At 35.9% G+C, this 13474-nt stretch overlaps 1 protein-coding gene and 1 pseudogene across 1 annotated transcript; both read left to right on the top strand.

Moving 5' to 3' along the window:
- The first annotated feature begins 654 nt into the window (after positions 1 to 654).
- LOC135232587 (olfactory receptor 4L1-like) lies at positions 655 to 2612 on the top strand. The gene has a single exon (XM_064292227.1). The coding sequence runs from the start codon at positions 719 to 721 to the stop codon at positions 1643 to 1645; it is 927 nt and encodes a 308-aa protein (XP_064148297.1). The 5' UTR covers positions 655 to 718; the 3' UTR covers positions 1646 to 2612.
- A 7162-nt stretch (positions 2613 to 9774) lies between these two features.
- On the top strand, positions 9775 to 12799 carry LOC100654064 (olfactory receptor 4K13-like; annotated as a pseudogene).
- Positions 12800 to 13474: the final 675 nt, after the last annotated feature.

Below are 13474 nucleotides of genomic sequence, written 5' to 3'. Positions count from 1 at the left end.
GGAGGGTTAAGATATAGGATGTCTGCTAGAAGAACATACCATAAAGTAACTTGCAGAGGTACACAATTCAACTCACATGTGCATATTTGAATATTTTGTATTGGAGTGATGGAGAGGAGTAAATGATTGAACACTAGGTTCCAAAAGTTAAATGACTATGCTCTTATCCACTTGAACTAATTCACTTAACTAGTAGTCATTTAACTCATTGATCCATTGAATTCAGGGGTCATAAATTCATGATTGGAGCCTTGGTGGCTCAGTGGTGAATATCTCGATGGCTAAACAAGATGTCAGTGGTTCAAAGCCACCAGCAATTCCTTGGAAATCCTATGGGGCAGTTCTACTCTGTCCTACAGGGTTGCTAAGAGTCAGAATTAACTCCATTGCAGCAGGTTTTTTTTTTAATTCATAATAAAAACAATGAATTTATATAAAGTCATAATCTATTACCTCAAACTACATTTACAGAATTTTACGATAAATTTTCATCATTTCCATCTCTCTGGCTTTAAGAAAAAAATGTAGTGATACGAATATTGCTTGCATTAATTAATTAAAATGTACTTTTCAGAAAAGTCCACCTTCTCTCTTTCCACAGGAATCGAATACTCACTTTCTGTATGTCCACGCCTTCAAAACCGTAACAGGTGAAATGGTGACTTCTTCCTGATTGTCTCTATATTAAAGACGTTCTGAAAACTCCTACATAGACTGGATGGATATAAATAATAGCTCAATGATATCTGAGTTTGTTTTGCTAGGACTTACCAGCACTTGGGAACTTGAAATTTTCTTTTTTCTTATATTTTTGTTGAGCTATGCAGCAATCGTGGCAGGAAACCTTCTCATTGTGGTTGCTGTAACTTTTGATTTTCACCTGCGCTCCACACCTATGTACTTCCTCCTTGGAAATCTCTCCTTTCTTGATATGACTATGTCCACAATCACAACCCCTAAGATGGTCACGGATTTCCTCAGAGAGAAGAAAACAATTTCCTTGTGGGGTTGCATGGCTCAGATGTTCTTCCTCCACCTTTTAGGAGGCAGCGAGATGACTCTCCTTGTAGTTATGGCTGTTGATCGGTACATTGCAATATGCAAGCCTCTTCACTACACAACCATCATGAACCGCTGGGTACTCGTGGGTTCTGTGCTGCTGTCCTGGGGTGTTGGTTTTGTGCACACTATGAGCCAGATGGTTTTTACTATCACCTTGCCTTTCTGTGGCCCCAGTGTGGTGGACAATATTTTTTGTGACCTTCCCCTAGTTCTAAAACTTGCTTGCACTGACACATATGTTCTAGAGTTGCTGGTAATTGCGGACAGTGGACTGTTGTCTTTGATCTGTTTCCTACTCTTGCTCATTTCCTACACTGTCATTCTAGTGACCGTCCAACGTCAGTCCTCTGGTGGACTCTCCAAGGCTCTGTCCACACTCTCTGCTCATATCACTGTGGTTACTCTGTTCTTTGGGCCATGTATCTTCATTTACGCTTGGCCGTTTAGTAGCTTATCAGTGGATAAATTCCTTTCTGTATTTTATTCAGTCATCACACCCTTACTGAATCCCATTATTTATACTCTGAGGAATCAGGAAATGAAAGCAGCTATGACCAGACTCAAGACCCAGCATGTCAGCTAGTGATGGAACTTCTCGGTAACAGTCACAATGATGAAGGTTTTAATTCAACCCACCCTTGTAAATTACATTTCAGAATAAGTTCAACTTTTTTTTGTGTAGATATTTTTGTAAATATTCATAATATATATTGAAATCACCATGTCCCATCATTATTTTGCAGGTTTTATTGAAATAATAATATTCTTAATGGAAATTCAATTCAGTTTGGGCAAAATAATTTTTTTTTTAATTCTAATATGTTATTAAGTAGGAAAACTGGCTCATTAACTATAGCTGGAAACCTAGATATCCAAGTCTGAATTTTCTTAAATAAAGAGAAATCAAATATAAGTTTGTATGCTTTTAATTTTGAATTAGGAATCTTTCAGCTAATTGCTCTGGATGGTTATATGTGCATAAAATTGTGTAAACTTATCTAAACCCACAAGTAAACAAAAATACAGCCACATTTTTGGCTCCTTATATATGAATGGATTATTGTATTTTCAGAGGTAAGAGGCTAGTTTTTATGAGTGGAAGGAAACATACTGTGACTGTCATTCAGCAACATGAAACACATATTTATTTCATTCTGAAGGAAAAACAAAAAGAAGTTCCACCTCAGAAAAGTTCCACGGAGCTGCAATCTACTTTCATTCATATATCCACATATCTTTTGAGGATCAAATAAAGAAGGATTACTATTGTGCTAATTCCTATGACCAAAGAATAAATGAAGAAGATTATATATTCCAGTCATTCATGTCACAGACCATGGTCGAGTGGGAGAGTATTGAGGTGGCAAAATTTCATTAAGAAAGTAACAAAATTTATGTCCTGATATGTAAGTTTAGATCTGTGGTCCATGGATATTAGAATAAAGTAAACATTGTATGACTCCTTGATATCAAATTCAAAATGCTATGTTTATTCTCAAACACCTAGTAACACTTATAAGCTTATACCCAGTAATTTTCCTTCATTTTCTCTTAAGAAATATGAATAATGTAGTAGCTAGAGGCCAAGGGGTGTTATCAAGGAAATGTTTCCAAACATATGTTCATAACATTTTAGAGGGTAATTTTTATTTAAAAAAAAAATGTACTGAGGCAAATAATATCTGTGTCTCTAGAGAACACTGGGCATGCCTGCATCTTTTTCTTATGGACTATTACAACCCTGGGGCATAGTGGTTAAAAAGCTTGGCTGATAACCAAAAGGCGAAAGGGTTAGCAGTTCGAATCTACCTTATACTCCTTGGACATTCTGTGGGGTGTTTCTACTCTGTCATATAGGGTCACTATGAGTCAGAATTGACTCAACAGCAATGAGTTTGGTTTTTTTCTTGTTTATTATGATCATAGAGTTAAATGTAGATAACTATACAACATGTAGCTTTATCAAGTGTCTAACATTTTGCATCGTTTCTTTCAGATTCTTTTTTACTAAGTGAATGAGACTACTAAGTGAATGAGACCAAGAACACAAGCACTAACCAGGAGCCAAATGCACATTCATTTGGTGCCATATTGGTCCTAGGCGGTGGCTATGAGCAGCACCATCTCAGATCCATCAAGGACATGAAGAAAAAAAATCTGGATGACACACCCCTGGAATGATATGCTATTTTGCCCAGAGCACAGGTCAGAGATCATCTTAGGAACTGGACTATTAAGGCACAAAGACACAAATCAATAAATGAGAGGTTGGCTAAAAGGAAGTACATAGAGGAATGCAAATGAGAGTCAAAAGTCTCTATAATCACAAGCAGGAGTTTTCCCTGAACAATTGTTACATAAAACATTGTAGAGAAGGTAAGGAGGAAATGCTGCATTGATCTAGGGTTAGAAAGTCCCAGGAAATCAAATTCAGACACCTCAGAATAATTTGCTTCATACGTTGTCTTTGTCTTTTGTTGCCTAAAAGACCAAAAACAAAGAAATGACAAAAGGAATATATCATAAACAAACATTGACAGAAACAGATTTGAGTTGTTTTTAAATTCTAGTAAATAAAGAAATCTTCACTAACAGCTGAATTTGTTCATACATTCAACGAATATTCCTGGTGAAAATTTGTTATATGGCACATGCAATGTCAAGATCTGAGGTAAAACACAGACCCTCACTCACTTCATGAGGTTCAACGGTGGAGCTAAACATGAATGAAAATATATCCAAATAAGCAATAATCAAATCAAATATAAAGCTCTTATTAATAATCAAATAAATGTAAATAGGACTACATGTGTGCTACTTTGTAGTAAATAAATATTGAAGTTTTTATAAAATTTATTATTTATCACGGAAGAGGCTATGAGGAAGTAGATACTCTTATATATCGATAATGAAGTAAAAATTGATACAGCTACACCAGAGGGACATTTAAAATATATATCAAAAACTTAAAATTTTCCTTAATTATGATAAAATTCCACTTCAATAAAATTTCCATAAAGTAATAACAACAGATAACCAAAAACATTTATCTGTAGAGGCACCTAGTACACGGTTGTTTATATAAAGAATAATTAAAGATAACCTTAATGCCCACAATAGGGAATTAAATTATTCATACTGCTTCCAACTAGGGAAGACACTCATTCTCATATGTAAAAACAATAACCTATTGATATTATAGAAAGATGTTCATGATGTAAGTTTGACTAAAAACAGCAGGTTATAAAATAATATGTATAGGAAACCCATATGAAAATATTATACACCTGTGAAGAAAATTAGGAAGATGCTTATCTTTAACACTCATCAGTAAATTGCTAATGACTGGGCTCAAATGTATTAGGTTGTTGTTATTAGATGCCATGTAGTCAGTTCTGACTAATAGGAATCCTATGTACAACAGAATGAAACACTGCCCAGTCCTGTACCATCCTCACAATCCTTGCTATGTTTGAGCCAATTGTTGCAGCCACTGTGTCAATCCATCTCATATTTTGAGTGCCTTCCATCCTGAGGGACTCATCTTCAGGCACTATATCAGACAATGTTCTGCTGCTATTCATGAGGTTTTCACTGGCCAATTATTTTAGAAGTAGATCACTGGTCCTTCTTCCCAGTCTCTGTTAGACTGGAAGCTTCTGCTTAAAATCTGTCTCCCGTGGGTGACCCTGCTGGTGTACAAAATACCGGTGGCCTAACTTCCAGCATCACATCAATGCACAAGCCATCATAGTATGACAAACTGACAGACAAGTCCTGATGTATTAGTTTGATCTTTTCATTTGATCAAAAGATGGTCAAATACCAGTTTTACAAAACTCAATCCAATATATTAAGTTCTATTTCTCTTACACAGTTTCCTAAACTACTTTCCCTTTTAACAAACAAACATAATTGATTCTTGTTCCCTACCGGGATTGAATACCATTGGTTCCCCACTTGTACCACACAAACAAGCTCTTACCCAGGCCCTACACCATTGACAACCAGTCTTTCTCATATTTTCATCCCATACTGTGCCACTCTGCACCATGCCCAGACTCCAGTTTGGTCATGACCCTGCACAGTTTCAGCAGGAGAGCAGCAGAAGTGGGTGGGAGAATCATGGACACAATAGAGCCAAGAATAGACTTGACAGCAGCCCGGTCAGGCGGAAATGAGAGCAGGTTGTTGTCAGATGCAGTCCAGTCAGTTCTGACTCATAGCAACCCTATGTACAAGAGAATGAAATACTGCCCAAGCCTGTGCCATCCTCACAATCATTGTTATGCTTGAGACCATTGTTGCAGCCACTCTGTCAATCCATCTCGTTGAGGGTCTTCCTCTTTTTTGCTGACCCTCTACTTTACCAACAAGATGTCCTTCTCCAGGGACTGATCCCTCCGCATAATTTGTCCAAAGTATGTGAGATGAGGTTTCTCCATTCTTGCTTAAGGAGCGTTCTGGGTGTACTTCTTTCAAAACAGATTTGTTTGTTCTTCTGGCAGTCCATGGTGTATTGAATTTTCTTCGCCAACAACATAATTCAAAGGCATCAATTCTTCTTCACTTTTCTTTATTCATTTTCCAGCTTTTTCATTCATATGAGGTGACTGAAAACACCATGGCTTGGTATTGTAGAAATTGTGGCAACTAGGAAGTCTTATGGGGTACTGGTAGAAGGCGTCACCACAAGGGCACTGGGTGGGGAATTTTACAGCTAGTAGCTGAAAAATAGAGAAGCACTAAGCAAGTGAGAATGTGACAATCACTGAGGTGAGTAACGGTGCATGTGACATTACAAGCAACCTGTAGCCAAATCTCTCTCTAAAAGGATTTGACCATGCAGTGTATGAATTTTAAAAGATGCATAAGATAAAACACAATAAAGTACATTCATTGGGCTCCCAACTGTAAAAATGAACAAAAATATTTTAAAGATCAAAAGAATAGTTGGTTAAAAAAAAAAAAAAAATTACTGATAGTTTTTTTCTGAGTGGTAGAAAAAAAGTATGATTTTATTTTTTCCTCTATATTTTCCAAATGTTGAAAATTGATTTATTAATAAACAAACTGACTTCATGTGATACAATTCAACAGGAGAGGAAAACATGTTGCCAACAATTAGCATATCGTTGATATAAAAGCCAATATATTACCTCCACAAGGCAGAGATCTAGTAAAAACCGGGAAGACATGGACAAGTAATTCACATCGGCAACAACACATAAAAATGGCCAATAAAAATATTTAATTATGCACAGCACACAAGTCATTCAGATTTTTATCTTTTTTCCCAATCAATAAGTAAAAGGAAAATTAGAGAACAAGGCAGAGAAACAGAAAGAGACAGAATTCCCAGGGTTATCAAGGTTTCAAAATAACGATTACTCTTATATACTTTTGGAGGTATTACAAACTGACAATATTTTTTATAATCTAAAATGTGCCAGAAAACCTACTTCTAGAAATACAAGCGTGACAACAAATTTTTTTAATTTATATTTACATATACAATTTTTATTTACATAAATACATATACGTAAAAACACACATAAATACGCATATGCACACATACAAGCATATAAGCACACATACATATAATAAGCTATTGACATGTCAGTCAATAGGAAAGTTAATGACACTACAGCCCATCTAAGCCCTGGGCTGCTGACGGAAAAGGAGATAGTTTGAACCCACCGGACACTGCATGGGAGAAAGACGTGGTAGTCAGTATCTGTAAAGAATACAGCCTTGAAAACGTATGCGACATTTCTACTCTGTCCTATAGGTTTGCTATGACTCAGAATAGATTTGATGGCAATGGATAATACTGTGCATATATTTCTTTCTAAAATCTGCTTTGAAGAATCTCCTCTTGTCTTATAAACACCTAGTCTAACACTAAACCCTGGCATATATTTACTCACCAGAAAAATAAAAAAGGTTTTATTCCTCATGGCAGTTGTGACTGATTCTTAGTAGCAATAGAAAGTACTGAATTAAAAAGACAATCTGAAACTTAGAAAAAGTGACCTACTAGCAATGTCTGCTATGGGCTTAGGAAATGAACCTGGCACTACATTTATCAAGTATTTACCACCTGCACTTCTAGTAATCCTTTTCAATCGGTTATAACAGTTGGAGAAGTAGTTGGAATGATTACTTATAAGAATCAATGGAAAAAATTTTCCTAGCAAACGAAGTCATCATTTATTGTTACTCAGTTGTCATTCTTGTTGTTGTTAGCTGCCGTCTCGTCAGCCCAACTCATGGGGAAACCACACATTATGGGATAGGATGTGATCAGTAATGTTTTCATTGGCTGATTTTTGGAAGGAGATTGCCAAGCCTTTCTTCATAATCCTCCTTAGTCTTAAAACTCTGCTGATCCTGTTGAGCATCATAGCAATGCCCAAGCCTCCTCTGATAGGTGGGTGGTAGCTGTGCGTGTGGTGTATTGGCAAGGAATAAAACCCACATCCCCCACATAGAAGAGGAGAATTCTTACAAGGAATCATCACTGCCCCGACTGCTGCTCAGTTAGCTCTTAGTATTGTTGTTATTGTTAGTTGCCATCAAGTTGAATTGTTAGTGTATTACTTGCTAATTATGTTGCTTTGCCATGGAAACTAACATTGAAGTTACCTACATGATCTTCCTTTTAGATTTTACTTTTTATGAAGTTTTATGTAATAACACAGGACTTATTGAAATTCTAAATCTTCAGAATGATTGTTAAATTCCAAGAATCTTATTATTCAATAAAGAGCATTAAGGATGGTGAAAGGATACTCTCTCTCTCCTCCCTAACACAGTAAAAGGACATTTTTATTTATATGAATTTATTATAAGACTTGCTTGGTGTCTACAATGTTTATTTTAATTATACATAAATAAAAAAACCAAAACCAAACCTATTGCAGTTGAGTTGATTCTGACTCATAGCGACCCTATACGGCAGGGTAGATCTGCCCCATAGTGTTTCCAAGGAGTGGCTGGTGGATTCAAACTGCCGATCTTTTGGTTAGCAGTCAAACGCTTAACCACTACGCCACCAGGGCTCCTACATTTGAGTAAACGTATCCAATCACCAGAGTAATTGTAAATATTCATATGCATGAAATCAAGTTAATAGGATTATAATTTTCCTAATTCCATTATCTACAATAGGTTCATTTTCTATAAATGTGCTTGTTCCCCAACAACCAACCAGACTTAGTGTTTTCTAGAGAAAATTCCTAGAGAAAGTTCACATGACTGATAAATTTGGTGAATTCACCATCCATTTAAATAATGGGAGAATAAGTCCTTGCTCTAACCCCAAGGGAAAACTGACGGGCTCATTTTAATAATTCCCTCTGGTGGTCAATCACCAGTCTGCATCTTCTGTATATGCTTCCTGTCTTTTATTGTTTTTTAACCTAAATATGATTGTCAAGTATGTTCCTGGAGGTAAAAAAGATAACCCACATTTAACCAGACTCTCACTGTGTCTGCAGCTAATGAAGAGGCCACTCAACAGCTAGAACTGCTACGTTAAAGGGCAGTGCTAACAGAATACTGCAATGGTGTACTCTAAGATGAGACATTTTACGTAAAACTTGTAGCTGAATGAAAAACACAGTATTCTGATAATGAGGGCAACAGTGTAACAGTAATCTTGGCCAGCTAGCATCTGGACAACAGCATCCAGCTGCAGTAAGGAGCCACTCTGTAACAGACAGAGAAATAGCATCACATCCGGCTCAGACGGTTGGTTTTACAGTTTGAACTTGAGCTTTTGCAATAGTAAACAGGGATTCATTTAATACACAGGGCAAAAATATACACGATGGCTTAAAAAATACATGTTAATGGAACAATCAGGTTCTTCCTTGGCTAGGTTTAGTGTGTGCGGTAAGTCTGAAATTTAATATAATAAAATTTCAGATCACAAATTAGGAAATATTGACTTATTTTAATATTCCGTTTACTTATTTTTATTTTTATGCTCCTACATTGAATATTTTAGAAAACATTTAAGAAATGTCAAGTGAGATAAATGTGTTACATTTGAATCAGTTTTTTTTTTTTTTTTAATTTTCCCCTGGAGTCTACACTTATTTTCTTGATATACGATTTTTTAGTCAATATTGTTGTTGGTAGATGCTGCCAAGTTGGTTCCAACTCATAGCAACCCTCTGTACATCAGAACAGCCCAGTCCTGAATAGCTGTCTAGTTATAAAAAAAAAAAAAATTACTGCTAATATATTCATTTTTTATAATTTTGCAACCTGAGGACTATTCCCTATTTTTTTAAACCCATGTTCATGATTTCCACGTTGGTGGTCCTTTTCCAGTTACATGTAAAACAATTCTTTTAATATTTTTTAACTTTTTCAATGTTTGAGAAAAATCCCTTTGTGCACTTAAAAATAATGCTTGGGTTTTGGGTATTAAATATACAAATATATTATTTTAATTACGAAAATAGTCACAGCTAATTTAATTTTTCACTTTCCACGCATTTTCTCTGGTGACAGGTGAACATTACCTGTGGCTTTTCTAGTCTGCATACGGATTCATGCTTTCATGAAGAGAAAACATAACAAACACTCCTGATGACTAGAAACAGTACAGTCTTGATTTTTATCAAAAATTAAAAAAAAAAAAAGTCAGCCACACATTTCCACATATACTGACTGTGCTATTTAAGCACTCTTGTGGAAATGTATGCAAATGACTCTGTCATTGAATACAGATATACGGTATTGAACACCCAATACACAGCGTCCATCTTGACCCAAAGCAAGGCACCACAGTTGAAAGGAGCAAAGTAATTTTTTCATCTTTTAGTCATGTGTGTGGCATTAAAAGAGCTAGGTCCTCAACCACGAGGCATTCTTCCTGTTCTCATAGTTCTGCTAGATAAGACAAACCCTACTTTATTTATTTCATTATTCTTCATTTCTTTTTAGTTGACTGTGGTGGTACAGCGGTTAAGCATTTGGCTGATAACCAAAAGGTTGGCAGTTTGAATACACCAGCCACTCCTTGAAAACCCCTTGGGGCAGTTCTACTCTGTCCTATAGGGTCGCTTTGAGACAGAATTGACTCAATGGCCATGGGTTTTTTGGTTTTATAGGATTTCCAAGGAGTGGCCGGTGGATTCAAACTGTCGACCTGTTGGTTAAGCCCAAGGCTTAACTGCTGTGACAGAGTTGACCACCTTTCCCTGGTAAATTGTGAGGTCAGGATTAGAATTTAAATCTTGATGGTTAACTCACTGTTTAAAAAGAAATTCTGGTACTTGAGCTAAACAATGTCCACAGAATATTTGATGAAATATTAAGCCAAAAAATTGAAATTCAGTCAGATTTTCCACACTCCATTTTGGTGCTCCAGAAATAAAACATGATATATGTGTGTGTATGTGTGTTGAATCAATAACAATTAAATAAAAAGAAAGATGAAGAAAATCAAAAAGAAAAAGAATGTTAGAACCAAAAAACTTAAGTTGGAACCAATAGATTACAAAAGCTAGGACAAAAAGGTCTAAATCAAGACTTAAAAAGTAAGATAGAAGTGACCCATCAGTGGCAGCTGAATCTGGGAAAACACCTAGAGTGTAAAAGTCAAGAGCATAAGAACCAAGAGAACAGTCAAGAGTTAGCATGCACACACTGCGAAAGGTCAGGGAAAAGCATTGAGTGAAAGAAGGTAAGCATTCACGAACCAAGGTGAAAGCCTTGATGTTTGGTCAGACTGTGTAAGTACATGGAGTGCAAAAGGATGAGAAATAAAGAACTCCAGACAGGAGACCAACAAACTCTAAATTCAGAAAAATAGGCAAGGGAGTGGACCGTGGAAGTCTGGAGTTTTGCTCAGGAACTAAATTATAAGATATGAGCATGAATCACAAACAACCTGGCCACTGAGAAACATTAATGTTCCTGTTCAGAAATGCCCTAGGAAGTTTATCATATTATTATAATTTGGGGGGGGATAAAACCATGTTATAGACTGTAACCAGTTTAAAGCTTCAGGGGTAAATTAAATCATAGGCAGAATTTTTGGAATAAAAGGGAGGGTTAAAAATATAGGATGGCTGCTAGAAGAAAGTACCATAAAATAGTTTGCTGAGTTAGGTATACAATTCAACTCACATGTGAATATTTGAATAATTTGAATTGGGGTGAGGGAGGGGTAAATTATTGAATACTTCATACTGAAAACCCAAATGACTATGTTCTTATCCACTTGAACTAATTCATTTGACTGGTAGTCATTTGACTCATTTTACTCATTGATCCATTGAATTCAGGGGTCATAAATTCATGATTGAAACAATAAATTCATGTGAAGTCATAATCTATTGCCTCGAATTACATTTACAGAGTTTTATACTACATTTTTCATCATTTGCATCTTTCTGGCTTTAAAAAATGTAGTGCTGAGAACACAGTTTGCATTAATCAATTAAAATGTATTTTTCAGAAATGTTCAACTTCTCACTTTCTAAAGGAGTCAAATATTCACTTTCCATATTATGTCTACAACTTCAAAAGTATAAGAGGTTACATGGTGACTTTTTCCTCATTATCTCTACTTTAAAGACTTTCCAAAAACTTCTACATAGACTGAGGTAGTTACGATAAATAGCTCAGTGACATCTGAATTTGTTTTGTTAGGACTCATCAGCAATTGGGAACTTGAAATTTTCTTTTTTTTTTCCATATTTTTGTTGAGTTATGCAGCAATCATGTCAGGAAACCTTCTCATTGTGGTCACCATAACCTTCGACTTTCACCTGAACTCCACACCTAAGTACTTCCTCCTTGGAAATCTCTCTTTTCTTGATATGACTATTTCTACAATCAGAACCCCTAAAATGGTCACAGATTTCCTCAGAGAGAAGAAAACAATTTCCTTGTGGAGCTGCATGGCTCAGATGTTCTTCCTCCACTTTTTAGGAAGCAGCGAGATGCCTCTTCTTATAGCTATGGCTGTTGATCGGTACATTGCAATATGCAAAACTTTTCACTACACAACCATCATGAACCGCCGGGTACTCATGGGTTCTTTGCTGCTGTCCTGGGGTGTTGGTTTTGTGCACACTATGAGCCAGATGGTTTTTACTTTGCCTTTCTCTGGCCCCAATGTGGTGTACAATATTTTTTGTGACCCTGCCCTAGTCCTAAAACTTGCCTGCACTGAGACCTACGTTCTGGAGTTGCTGGTAATTGCTGACAGTGGACTGTTGTCTTTTACCTGCTTTGTACTCTCGCTCATTTCCTACACAGTCATTCTGTTGACCGTCCAACATCAATCCTCTGGTGGACTTTCCAAGGCTCTGTCCACCCTGCCTGCTTATATCACTGTGGTCACTGTTCTTTGGGCCATGTATCTTTCTTTACATTTGGCCATTTAGTAGCTTTTCAGTGGATAAATTCCTTCCTGTGTTTTATTGTCATCATGCCCTTATTGAACCACATTACTTATACTTTAAGGAATCAGGAGATGGAAGCAGCTATGAGTAGACTGAGGACCTAGCAAGTTAGCTTCAGACAGAATTTCTAGAGAACAATCACAAGATAAATGTTTTAGTGCAAAGCCTTTAGAAATTGCATCTCAGAATAAGTTCATTTTTTTTGTGTGTGCATGTATGGATTTAAAAAAAAATATTCATAATATATATAGAAATTACCAGATGTTCCATCATTACTTTTGTATGGTTTTATTGAAATAATAATTATCTTAATGGAAATTCAATTCAGTTTGGGGATAATAATTTTTTTAATTGTCATACATGTTAAATAGCAAAAATTGGCTTATAACTATAGCGGAAACATAGAAATGTTCAAGACTAAATTTTCCTAAATAGAGTTTGCAAATATTTAATTTAGAATTAGAGGTCTTTCAGCTAAGTTATTTAGATACTAAATGTGCAGAAATTGTGTAAGCTCATCTTAACCAACAAGTACACACATATACATTCACATTTTTGTGACTCCTCATATATGAAACTATTACTATTTTTTAAAAAGGTAAGAAGAGGCTAGTTTTATAGACGTTTAAGGATACACACAGTGACCATCATCCACTGACATAAAAAAATATGAGTTTCACTGTGGAAAAAAAAAGAAATTCAACCTCACAAAGTTACGTGGAGCTGCATTCTACCTTCATTCATATTTGCATTTGTGTTCACTCCCATACAGCTCTTGAGAATCAAGTAAAAGCATTACTGGTGTGTTAATCACCACAGAGAAGGAATAAACCAAGAAGACTACGTATTTCAGGCTTTCATGTCACAGCCTATGGGCATGGAGGAGTGTTGAAGCTGGTAAAGTTTTATTAAGAAAGTTAGAAAATATACTGATATATAAATTTAGATCTATGGTCCATGGACTAATATTAGAATAAGTA

This window comes from Loxodonta africana, chromosome 10 (assembly GCF_030014295.1).
Source record: "Loxodonta africana isolate mLoxAfr1 chromosome 10, mLoxAfr1.hap2, whole genome shotgun sequence".
NCBI classification, from domain to species: domain Eukaryota; kingdom Metazoa; phylum Chordata; class Mammalia; order Proboscidea; family Elephantidae; genus Loxodonta; species Loxodonta africana.
Note: the sequence above shows the minus strand (reverse complement) of the source record. Positions and strands in the feature narration are given on the sequence as shown.

Bases quoted from the DNA above. Each gene is read 5' to 3' on its own strand.
- LOC135232587 (XM_064292227.1), top strand. From the start codon at position 719: ATGGATATAAATAATAGCTCAATGATATCTGAGTTTGTTTTGCTAGGA.